Raw genomic sequence first — 13,160 nt, 5'->3', positions numbered from 1 at the left:
GAACCCCCCAGAAACACGATCTCCAGGGCTCAGGAGATCGCACACTTTACACACTCTGCTTATAATTTACTCTTGAAGGGGCAATTACATAATGAAGAGGCAATCAGAGAGGCAATATAGCCTGTATCCACATGCACACGCATATACACACACACATACGAATCAACACGCAAGCAGATTCCCTGTGGAAAAGCTAAATCCATCTGAAAAGAGAAAAATGTCAGATTGGTACAAGAATAAACCCATCTTAACAATAAGATGCTATAAAGCTATAAAGCTTATATAATGTCATTTAGCCTTGAGAGCATTTTAACCCCTTAACAGGCACGCATTTTTGTCAATCAGACATTTAATTTCCTACAAATCTTTCATTCTATTATGGTTTAATTTTTATGTCTATTTTCAAACCTGCAGAATTTGGGTTTGGACCTATTTTACTGCAGAGAAAAAGGGTTTTGTATCATCTACACTTGTAGCCCGTATACGGGACAAGGGTTAAGAATGTGTGTTATGGTAAAATATGTAATATTATAATATTATATATGAGGTCTCAGGACACCTTGGTTTGCTGATATTTGCAATGCAATTAGACAAAAAAAGCTTTTTCTACAGTTGCTGCAACCCAACATCCTGCTCTTAGTCTAGCAAAGATTGAAAAGATTGATGAATCAAGTAATCAGACAAAACATGACTTTGCTTGGTTAAACAGCAATTTTAAACAAATAAGATAAAAATATGACATTTCACACTAAATCATGAACAACCAAAATTTTGTTCGAGGCTGAGATACATTTAAAACTGTTTAAAATCCGCTGATATTTCGTGAATTATCATCATTTGATCTGTGATGTTTGGACACGTTGAAGAACTTGAGTGTAGAATTTAGAGAGGCATTGAGTGAAACGGTTCAAGAATCGTGTGCAAACTGGGATCAATGATTCAAAACATTGTTTAGAAGCCCATGTACTGAGACGAGGCTCTGAGCTGGTTTAAACATGAACACAGCCACAGGGGAAACTCAGAGACGACACAGAGCTCTCCTCAGACACTGGATTATACTACAGTTTGTGCTGAAAACTAAGAAAACTAAGAAATAAAGCAGTAAACCAGCTACAGAAAGTTACTGTGTTGAGTATTTTATGCAATCAGACCTTCTAAATAAGAAGGGAAACATGGCAACAGCCCTGTTCCTTACTAGTGTCACATAATGCACCCTATAATCCAGTACACCTTACATATAAAAATAGACCAGAAAGTCCCTAGATTGTCTACAATGTAGAAAGTACTTTAAATAAAGAAATAAAGATTACTAGTACTGAGTGTTAAGAATAGTGTGTTAATGTTGACCTTGTAACTGGTTTATACTTTTGATGCATGTAGTTCAGCATCAAGAAATTCATCTCAATAATGATCCATCATTAAAAAAGAATGATGTAATTCTCTGCTGTTTCTAAAAAGAAGGATTTCATTCACGACAGCAATCAAAAAACGATTTGTTAATGATACCCCACTGTCTGTCTGTTTGTCTGTCTGTCTGCAACCACCATCTCACCCACAGGTAAAGCTTCAGACAGTCCTCTGTTCTGAAAGAACAGTGAGAATCTTCACCCCAAGAGGCGATTTCTCAAGTTCAATCATTAGGAAAACGCACTGGCCGAGCCACTTCCCCTCCCTCCCTCACTCAATCACCGCCTTAATTGGGATCCGATCACACGAGTGCAGCGGAAAGTCCTGCTGAGGCTTTTCTGCCGCCAGCATCCCAGAATCCTCAGCGACAGCCAAGAAATCAGCCAGACTGAGACAGAAACTACAGACAAAACCATGAGTATCATCATAAACACTACTTTAATCCAATTATCTTAACAAAACTCTCAAATACGACTGTTTCCAATCACAACAACCATGATTTTTAAAGCTGAAATCAGTGAAAAACTGTGAACTCAAGTGAAATCAACACCAACAGATTACAGCTGTTACCAGTAACAAGAAAAATAAGATGCAATCTATGAATGATACAGAGCTGATCACATGATCGGGTGGAAAATATCCAGATCACTGATGTATCCCCAAAATTTAACATTATGTTATGATGTTACTCTACGAGCTCACTATAGACACTGATGCACTCGCGCACTGAGAATGCCCCAACTGTGCTCACACTGGTAAGTTTGTATGTTGTAAGTGTGAGTGTGTGAGACCACACTCTTGCTGTTGCGTTGTTTATCAGCAAGGCCGGTTAGCACAGATGCTAATCCAGCAAGCTAAGTATGGAGCCATCCTCTACTTTTATCCCATCCACGCTTCATTTTCCTCCAAATTGACAATAAACTGTCACTGTGCTGAAGACTCTTATGTACTATATACACACACACACTCTTATACACTCACACAACTACACACTCACACATACACACTCTTTCTCACATAAATAAACAAACACATGCTCACATACATTCACATAGACTCACATATATTCACATCTGCAAAGAAACAACATATATGTGATATATGGAGCTTCAATTACATTTATTTCCTTCATTTAAACATCACAGTATTCTAGTTAGAAAAGCATCAAAACCTTACTATATCAATGTATAATATAATATAGATATTATAATACAGTAAAAAAAAAACTCTAGTCAAATTCTAATCTGCCAGGCCTAATAAACCACAATAAAAAAAGTTATTACCGTCTCCCACCTAAATATTCAAGAAAATACCAGCAATAATACAAAAAAAAATCAGGATTTTAATCATGATAAATCACAGAATTGTTGTGTTGTTAGTTTGACATTTGTTTTAGTTTGTTTATGGTCTCCTTAAGAAAATATGCATATTAAAATCGTAATCATTTATATGAATATTTAGTACTTGTTTATTTTGTGCTAAAATGTTATGTTTTAATACTGTTATTATTTAAAATAATAATGAAAAAATAAATTAAAAACCTTAAAAAGAGACAACTTGGACATGTTCTTTCTCTCTCTCTTTTTTTTTTTTACTGAATTGTCAAAGTATTGGATCCGTATTTGCAGATACTCAAAATCACAAAAATGTGATTTGCAAATCCCTAGTGCAATCTCATTGGCTGTTTCATTCTGCAGTTAAAATTATGCAAAAATAAAATGTGCAAAAAACAAATATAACAATTTTGACCTCTAAACAATACAATCTTGTATTTAAACCGACTGGTATCTGTATTAGTGATTATTCACGATTGTGAAGCCGTGTATAGTGTATAGTGCGCTGCTTCACGAGTGCAGTAATTGTAGCTCACTAACTGCCTTTGATCTGCGTCGTGCTCTGGATCAAAGAGGCAATTAGCCACCTGCTAATCTGCAGCTAATTTACCCAAACTAGAGCTTCATTATCCAGATTATATTATTTACCAACAGAACAGCAGCAGAAAACAGAAACCTTCATTCAGCTCCTGCTACGCTACACTGAATAAACCCCCGCTTTACTGCGTCTCCAGTTACTCAACTTCACCAGGAGCTACAGAAACACCAGTAATCGCTCGTAAACGGAGGAGGAAACTCGGATATTTCAGAGCTTTTCCAGGGTTTGGGATCACTGAAGCATCGCGTCTGAGATTGGGCCCACCCTTCACAGGCGTCAGGCCCTCTGGGGTCGGCCGCAATGTTCCCATCCTAATTAAATCAGCAGGCTTTTTGGGGAAGAGGGTGGGCATATGACAATTACGGAAACCAACAATCCAGAAAGCGATACAGCGGCGTAATTTAAAGCATGCGTTCGCTCCCCCACCCCTTCTTCTCCCTTAAGCATGTGTAACACACAATTAATAAAACTCAATATCACAATGAAAGGGCATCAGGCTGCTACTCCTCCCCTCCCCGCCAGTTCCCTGCGAAGTGGGGACTGTCAGTCATTTCCACAAAGTACCGTATATATATATATATATATATGTACATATATGCCCTGTTTATATATATGCTATAAATATATGCACAGGACTAAAATGACAACTTTACAGAAGAAGGAACAGAAAAAGCTTCTTAGCATTCATTTAAAAAAGTGTAAAAGTCTTCCAAAAGATACCAAAAGATCCAAAGGATTACTCCATTTATTATAATCTAGGGCTGCAACTAACGGTTCAATTAAAAACCATTTATCTTTTTCAATTAAATAGTTATTCGGATAAAAAGGGGGATTTTATTTTATTTCATTTCATTTAATTAAAAAAACAAACGGTCTATGCTCTAAAGCAGTACCTATGAAAGAAACACACAATCTACAAATATTAGTATAATTTACTTGCCATGACACATTAAAGGCTTTTTAATAATTTTTCCACAAGAGAGTGCCTTTTTCCTACAAATATTAGTGTTTACATGAAGAATTAGCCCAAGATTTACAATAATTGTATTATTTTTCATTATTTAATAACATAACAGCAGTGTATGTAATGTAAATATACATATTTCGCTATAACTCTTAAACACTCCTATGTCACTTCAGAGTCAGTATATATTAGCTACTAACTCATTACTCATAACTATTCTGTTTATTGCTGATATAAAGGTTGGGTTTGTGCTGCTGTGAGTGTTGAGCGCTCGTCTGTTTTGCCAAGATAGCGACGAGCGTTTAGAACTGTTGGCTGCTGGCTGTTGTCAGGGTTTAAATCAGTCAGTGGAGCTCCTGTGTTTTCTGTTACCAAGATAAACAAGCAAAACTCCAGAAATGTACCTGAACACACCTCATTTCCAGAACACCACGCCCATCAGTGTAGATATATTCAGAAGCTCTGCTGCTGTTTAAATGATGTTTTGTCTCATCATTGCAAGATAAACTAAATAAAAAGTGTAGAATAAGAATAAAAGCAGCGTTTCTCTGCAGGGCAGTGGGGCAATACTCAGGTATATTAGAGCAGTGGGGCAATTTATGATCTCTGACACAGGCAACCTTTACCAGCACACTTCATACACTTTATACAGCACAAACAGCACCGCAGCACGGGGGCTACATGCACGGGACAGGGCGGGGCGGGGCGGGGGATGCATTAGGAGGAAAAGGGAAGGGAGGGGGGTGTTGGCTGGATGGCTGGAAACACAAATTAACCAAGCGAAATGTCAAAGCACACAGTATTGCTTTGTGACACAGGTCATTAATTCCCATATTATCCGCACCCTTTTACAGCATTAATAACCTGGAAAATATTACACCACTCGCTCGCATCCAGAAAAGAAATATGTATTCATATTGAACAAGTAAATAAAAGAGGGAGGGAGGGAGAGAGAGAAAGAGGGATGGAGACTTGAAAAAAGAAAGAAACTGCTCCTAATCTGCTCTCAAATCCGACCCAGAACATTACAGAACATCAACCAATACACTGAAAACTGATACTCATGTATAACAATGATTCTGTAAAGAATTTAACCCTATATTCTAACTCATTAACCATAAATCAACTCTACAACACAACCTTAATCCTAACCTAAACATAAAGCCTGAATCTAAGCCGTAACTCCTACCCTTAACCATAAATCAACCCTAAAACACAAACTTTAACCTAAACCTTAAACCTAACCCTAACATTTAACCTAAAGCTAAATCTAAACCTTAACCCTACACATAACCCTATATCCAAACATTAAGCATAAATCAACCCTAAAACCTAAGCCCAACCCTAAGCTTAATTTAAATCTTAAACCTAAACTTTAAACCTAGCCCTATATCCTAACCATAAATCAACCCTAAAACCCAACCCTAAACTAAACTTTAAAACTAACCCTGAATCCAAACGTTATCCATAAATCATGCCTAAAATCTGAGCTCAACCCAAACCCTAATTAAAGCTTAAACTTAACCATGCTCCTACCCTAACTTTAACCCTAAATCAAGTCTAAAACCTTTAACCTAACCCAAATCTTAAACCTAATCCTAACATCAAGCATTAATCAACCCTAAAAACTTAAGCCTACCCCAAATCTAAAATCATAAAGCTTACATCTATCCCTAACCTAAAATCTAACCTTACACTCAAACCTTAAGCATGAATTAATCCTAAAATCTAAGCCTAATCTTAATTTAAAGCTTAAACATAAATCTTAAACCCAACCTTAAGCCCACACCTAATCCTATATCCTAACTTTTATCATAAATTAACTCTAAAACCTAAACCTAACCCAAACCTAAACCTTAAAACATAACCCTAAATCTAAACTTTAAATTGTTAAGCTGGGGTTCAGGTTAAAGTTATGTGTTTAGGGTTCATTCAATAGAGAATCATTTACTTTTACCTTAGAGTTAAGATACATTTAATATATATACATGCAGTTAAGGGTTATTTAAATGTTGGTTGAGCATAAATATATGAGGAACATATATAATAAACCATCCAAAGAAACTGATACCCAAATAAATACCAACAATTACCAATAAATACCAATAAATACCAAGCACGCACACACACACACACACACACACTCATACAAATTGACCTACAGCACATCCACAACATCCACAGCATGCCTGATAATCCCTGTCTGAGTGGAAGGTGAAGGTGAGCTACCTGCTCTCCTCACTGCTAATCTCACATTAAGGGTTAAACAGGTAGATTCAGGGTCTTCGGGGGAACAGCGCACAGATCACGAGCACAGAGAGACGAGTGGAGCTCAGCCCCGAGTGCAGGGGGGGAACTGCCCCCCACACTGCTCTCTCTCTGAGGTGAGTTACCTTCAGTGTTGGAACTGTTGTAAAGGTTGCGCAGACTAGCCACACGATTTAGCTTCCACGCTCTACGCTTGGCTGCGTCCACAGATGGAGAGAGAGGGACAACAGAAAAAAAACAACAAACAAAATAAACAATAACTTAAACTTAAAGAGCAAAAAAATCTAATCCAAACTGCTAAAAACACAGACACACTAAAAAAAAGGAAAAGAAAAAAGAATAATCGATTTGCAAAACAACAGAGTGATTGAAATGAACCAGAAGAAAAAAAAAACATTAAAGAAAAGTTTGCATGCTGTTTTTATGCTCTATACCTGGCAACCCAGGGTGTGGAGACAGGACTATATGGGAAATGAATAGCAGAGGGCAGATTTAGAGGCTAAAACCCACACAGTTCTAATAAGAAAATACTGGTCGTAGCTCTACTGACGAGCTTTAGTCAAGTCAAGTGCTTTAACTCAGCATGTTTCCTTAATATCTGATGATACATCCAGATTATGTTACGAATTACTATAGGAATTATTAATCCCTATTGGTTATTTAATGCATACTGACACAACTGCATGTACATTAGTGCTAAATACAAACAAATTAACTACATAGACATCAGAATAAAAACAGAATAAAGAGAAAAGGGGGAATGTAAGATCAGAAAAAAGAAAGAAAGAAAAAGTACACAGTAAGACAATGGAAAGAAAATAAGAAAAAGGGAATAGAGTGAAAGAAGCAACATATAGTAACTATTTAGAAGAAAAATACTGTAAATAAATAATTCTGTATATATAGAACTATACAGAAAGAAAAAGAAAGCAATTATATAACAAAAGAATACATAAAAGAAAAGAACAAGCACAAATCATACACTAGATAGATAGATAGATAGATAAAAAGAAAAACAAAGAACTAAAACAGAACAAGCATAAATCATTAACTAGACGATAGATAGACAGACAGACAGACAGACAGATAGAAAGATAGATAGAAAAACAAAGACAGTATAAAAAATTAATAATGTATGAGAGCAAAAATGAAGAAGAAGGAAAGGAAAACAAAGAAATAAAAAAGAAAGACAAGATAAAAGTAGATAAAAGAGGAGGAAGTTACAGTTTAAACCAAGGAGATAAATCAATTAATCACAGTTAATTTTTTTTATTAATTTTATCTTAAGTGTTTTCATACTGCAAGAAAAGACAGTCTAATCACTTCTGAGATCAGATTTTTTATTTATTTATTTATTTTAAATAAAACCAAATTTTGCACCACATTTCACACCTGCTCTTTTGGTTTAAACCTGAAATCAGGTAAGATTGAAAAAAAAAAATAGCTCCACAAGATCTGAACTGAGGAAATCTAAAGCAACCTTCAGAAACACAGATTCTGTAGAATCTCTCAGGGGTCAGAGGTTACAGGAACAGCTTTATTCTAACGTTCTGCTGCAGAATAAACTGTTTTTGTGTTTCTGATTTGGATGCTCTTCAGTAGAAGCAGGTTTATAATCTCTGAACCTAAAAGAGCAGATTCTAGTGTGAATAAAGGTCTCGTGAATGAGCCGTGGAGCTGCTGTATCTTTATACAGTGTGTGTGAGAGTGAGGGTGTGTATTAAAGCAGCAGCTCTTTAAATAACAGCTAATTTTCCCCACCATGTCGAGTCTGACCTGACCGCTTTACCTCTGAGCTCTCTCTCTCTCTCTCTTTCTTTCTCTCTCTCTATTCCCCCCTTTCTCTTCCCTCAGGCCAACAGGGACATTTGTCACACAACAGCAGCCGTGGAAAAATAAACCCATCCAGTCCCCCCTCTCTTCTACACGCAGGACAGTATCGGGGGGGAAACGAGGCACACGGTGTAAATGAAACCTGTGTTCCCTGTGAAGAGCTGTTTTACACACAATATATTTGCAGGAATATTAACACACAAACTGGTGCTACTAGAAGATTTACTCGTGTGATTTATTCACCTTTCAGAGGCAGTTTTAGCCCAATAACGACTTTCCAATTCCATTTACATGGAATTGGACTTTACCTGCACTTAAAGACATGTCCCCGAGCTGTTACGTCACTATAAAGGAACAGCTTTTAGGAACGAGAGACAGAAAATAAGAAAAAAAGTAAAAGTGAATGAAAGAAAATGAGAAAAAAAATGAGAAATAGTTAGAAACATAAAGAACAAGCACAAATCATAAACTACAAGAACTGTATAGATAAAAAATAAGGGAGAAAGAAAGAAAAAACGAGAAAGAAGAAGGACAAAATAAAAGTAGCACTACTTTAAAAAATATATACCTTACTATAGAACTATACAGAAAGAGAAAGAAAGCAATACCAAATAACAAAACAAAAAGAAAACAAAAAAAGACAAGCATAAATCATAGGGGAAACTATGGGAAAGAAAGAAAGAAAGAAAGCTATATGAAGAATGTAATAGATCAAAAATGAGAGAGAATAGAAGAAAAAACAAGAAACAAGAACAAAAGACAAGAGAAAAGTTCTTGTATAGAACTATACAGAAAAATAAGAAATAACAAAAAAGAGAACAAAAAAGTAATAAGCAAAAATTACAGGGGAAACTAGGGGAAGAAAACAGAAAGAAAGAGAGAGAGAAAGAGAGAAAAAGAAAGAGAGAGAGAGTAATGTAATAGATAGATAATAGAGAAAGTAATATATAGAAAATGAAGGACAAACAAAGAAAGCAAGAAAGAAGAAGGAAAGACAAGATACAAGTAGATCAAAGTTGAATTAAAGGGTTAAATCATTTTTTTATTTACTCTCATCTATTGTTTTCACACTGCAAGGGAGCCATGTTTATCCTGCCTGAGATCAGATTTTTTATTCAGTTTTACCTCGATAACGACTTTTATTCCGTTTACATCCTTTACCTGCACTTAAAGACGTGTCCCCAAGCTTTTATGTGTATAAAAGGAATTTGGAAACAGTGTTTGTGGATCAGACACTCAAGAGACAGTGATACCTTTAGAGGCACGGTGCTGAGGAAGCTGTGAGCATGTTCTCTTTACCATACCATTAAACACAGAGAGAGAGAGAGAGAGAGAGAGAGAGAGAGATACAGGAACACAGGTGCTTTGTTCTGCAGCAGCTCACCTGCAGAAGCTTTAATTAAGCATCTCTCTCTCAGGGTCGGTACACCTGTGAAGCCCCTGCTGCTTTCAGGAATGTTCCCTCTGCCTCTCCTGCCTCTAGTTCTGTTCTAAAGCCTGCCTCTGTCCTTCTCGCCCATCCTCCGGCCCCTCCTGCGCCTCCCGCGGTCCCGCTAAGGGCCCGGACCCCTCAGATAGGGTTTCAAAGCAGCCCCGGCTGACTGCTCTTATCACAGGCGGTAATTACTTAACAGCGGCCACTCAGGGCCCGGCGCGGACCCTCGCCGATAAACTGTGATCGCTCCGGCGGCGAGGGCCTGTGGAGGCGCAGCGGGGAGGAGCAGAGGACGCTGGGATTGATCAATTTGCATCAAGGCGCTTTATAGACGGGATAAAAGGCAGGATGAAAGGCGAGCGTGAGAGCGGGCTCCGTTTGAAGAAGAGGAAAGCAGGTGAGATGAAGTGAGGACCCCTGCACTGAGAAAACTGGGGTTTATGTGCAGCGTGTGCTGTATGTTCAACTCACTGTACAGCTTAAAACAGCTTGTGTAGCTTAATAAATGAATGCGAAAAGGTTTTAAAATGTGATCTAAATCTGCAACATCATTAATAAACCATCAACTGATTTGATGACCAGAAAAAGCAGAAAGAGCTATTGCAATATAATTTGAACATGGACGCAAAACAAGCAACCATTGTGGCATTAAAAACACTATTTAAAATTATTATATATTATTATACAATATTAGCTGGCTGCACTGTTTCTATGGGTTGTGCTAGTAATGCTGTATTGCGGCTGCTGCTATGGTTTGTTAGGAAAGAAAAGGGGAAAGAAAGGGATCTTCTATAAAAGAAAACTAGGCTCAATTCTCACAAATACCATAAATCCTACAGTGCTGATTCCCCGGCACTGTTGCAGAACATTTTTTTGAGAAAGCTATGAATGAAATGTACAGTCTAAGAACTAAACACTATAATGCTTTAAAATCTAAATCTAAATCTGCAACATCATAAATAGACCATCAACTGACTTTCTGCACATACGCAACACTTTCCAAGAAAAAGATTAACCCTAATCTTGGACTACAGCATAAGAGCATAATATACTTTCCATTGAAGGGAAAATATAGTCAATGGCTAGGCTTAATCTCTGTCTTTGAAACTCTAGTGCTAATTCTAGTCCTGTGCACTTTCAAAGTTACTGTCTTGTTTCAATTGACAGAACTTGCAAAATTTGACCAATGAAGTGTGGAGCTACTTTAAGTTTGTTGCTAGTGTTTTTTTTTTTTTTTTTTTTTTTTTTGCATGGTAGCTCTATGCCCCTATCACTAGCATTGTTGGGAAGCCTGTTGGGAGCATCGGCTAAAAGCGATGCATTTCTGAACATTTCGATCAGGAAGCTGGTGTTGAACGGAGGTTGGCTATTTGGTATAGAAGTTCTTAATCATTATCATGATTTATTTTTATATTTACTGCACCCCAAATCCATTTCATATTGGAGTTCTCCTTTAAATCGGAGGTTGCATTAGAAAAACAAGGGCAGAACCTGTGTGTTTCTGCATGTGTGTATGTATATATATATATATATATATATATATATATATGGGACAGTAGGTGTTCAGAAGTACAGAGAGTACCTGAGTATCTGTGTAGGTAAGTAAGTGTGTGTGTCTATGCACGCTGGTGTGTGTGAGTGTGTGTTAGATAAAGCAGTGTGAGGGCAGTACCTGGCCGGCGGAGCTCATGAATAAGCGACTTGCTGACAGGCTGATCTTTCACGGTGCCGCCGGCGTGACAGCCGTCGCCGGCCCCACGCACCAGTGCTTAATGGCTAAATTGGGAGACTGTTACTAATCGCTTATTGAATAATGAAAGTGACACAGCTGATAAAAGATTTCAATACTGTAGATTATTTATAATATTTCACTTAAGTGCCTGGCAGATGAATGGGGTCTCGGGGAGGAGGCCCGGGAAACGTCTGACGACGCTCAACCTTTTCGGGGAAAAAAGAGGCGGCAAGACAAAGTGGCTCTCCAGGGGAAACGACGAGAAAGGGGGAGGGAGAAGCTCGGGGAAAAAAAGAGGATTCGAAAAGAGAGAGAGAGAGAGGAGAACAGAGAGAGAGAGAGAATGTGAAGAGATATTGAACACGTCTACATTTCTCACCACATACAGATTCAAGCAGATCCAGCAATGACACAAATCTCCGCTCTCCATAAGGTGCGACCAAAGGGGCCACTGATTAAAGGAATGAATCCATCCATCCGACTCCCCCCTCCCTCCCTCCCTCCCTCCCTTCTTCTCCACATTATCAAATTAACTTAAACAGCCCGGCCACAGTCAATCACACAAGAGAAAGAGGCTTTAAACAGAGAGCTATTAAAGCTGCATGATTGTGGCAAAAGAAAGATTAGCATGCTTATTGATTGCGATGAACAATGGCAGTTTCAGTACTTGGGCACAGTGCACTTCCCTGCAACAGAACTTCAGAGATGCATCAGAGGAATACTGAGCACCTGAGACTCGTCAGTGCTCCCAGAATGCACTAAAAAGAGACTTAAAAAGAAAGAAAGGGACTTTTGTCTGCTGTTAAAGGAGATATCTGGTGGGAAACAATGGATTTAAGCTGTTTATTTATGCAAATAAATGCATCCTATTTCTATTTCTACACCATTAACTATGGTTAGCAACCTAACTGAAGCTCAGTGATTACCTGTCCAACACAAAAATATGAATATAGCCAGCTTGTTCATTTCCATGACTGTAGCACATACAGTTTGCATGCTGTTTTTATGCTCTATACCTGGCAACCCAGGGTGTGGAGACAGGACTATATGGGAAATGAATAGCAGAGGGCAGATTTAGAGGCTAAAACCCACACAGTTCTAATAAGAAAATACTGGTCGTAGCTCTACTGACGAGCTTTAGTCAAGTCAAGTGCTTTAACTCAGCATGTTTCCTTAATATCTGATGATACATCCAGATTATGTTACGAATTACTATAGGAATTATTAATCCCTATTGGTTATTTAATGAATACTGACACAACTGCATGTACATTAGTGCTAAATACAAACAAATTAACTACATAGACATCAGAATAAAAACAGAATAAAGAGAAAAACAGAAAAATAGAATAAAGCAAAGACAAAGAGACGTAAAATGTTAGAGTAAACTGATACCTCATTTGACAAGATACGACAGACACTACACACACACACACACACACACACACTCACACACCTTTCACCGCCATCAGATTGGCCCCCTTTGGGAGCGGATCAATACGGCCGATTGGGGACGATTTAAACAAGCACTAATCCTCCGCTCCCAAGAGGAGGAGCCCACCCACACCGGCCTCATCCAATTAATCACA

General features: G+C 37.8%; 2 protein-coding genes across 8 annotated transcripts in view; both read right to left on the bottom strand.

The window, feature by feature from the left end:
• Positions 1-13,160, bottom strand: part of psmb3 (proteasome 20S subunit beta 3) — a 213,178-nt gene that overhangs the window by 6,550 nt on the left and 193,468 nt on the right. The window lies entirely within an intron of this gene.
• agap1 (ArfGAP with GTPase domain, ankyrin repeat and PH domain 1) overlaps positions 1-13,160 on the bottom strand; it is a 200,656-nt gene that overhangs the window by 28,688 nt on the left and 158,808 nt on the right. The window contains exon 15 of one of the 7 annotated variants that reach the window (XM_049479887.1): positions 6,456-6,768. The exons of the other annotated variants lie outside the window; for them this stretch is intronic. Coding sequence (XP_049335844.1) covers positions 6,566-6,768 — 203 coding nt within the window. The 3' untranslated portion in view covers positions 6,456-6,565. Of the gene's footprint in view, positions 1-6,455; positions 6,769-13,160 lie in introns of those variants that run through there. 7 annotated transcript variants of the gene reach the window in all.

Source organism: Astyanax mexicanus, chromosome 5, assembly GCF_023375975.1.
Source record: "Astyanax mexicanus isolate ESR-SI-001 chromosome 5, AstMex3_surface, whole genome shotgun sequence".
Taxonomy (NCBI): domain Eukaryota; kingdom Metazoa; phylum Chordata; class Actinopteri; order Characiformes; family Acestrorhamphidae; genus Astyanax; species Astyanax mexicanus.
Note: the sequence above shows the minus strand (reverse complement) of the source record. Positions and strands in the feature narration are given on the sequence as shown.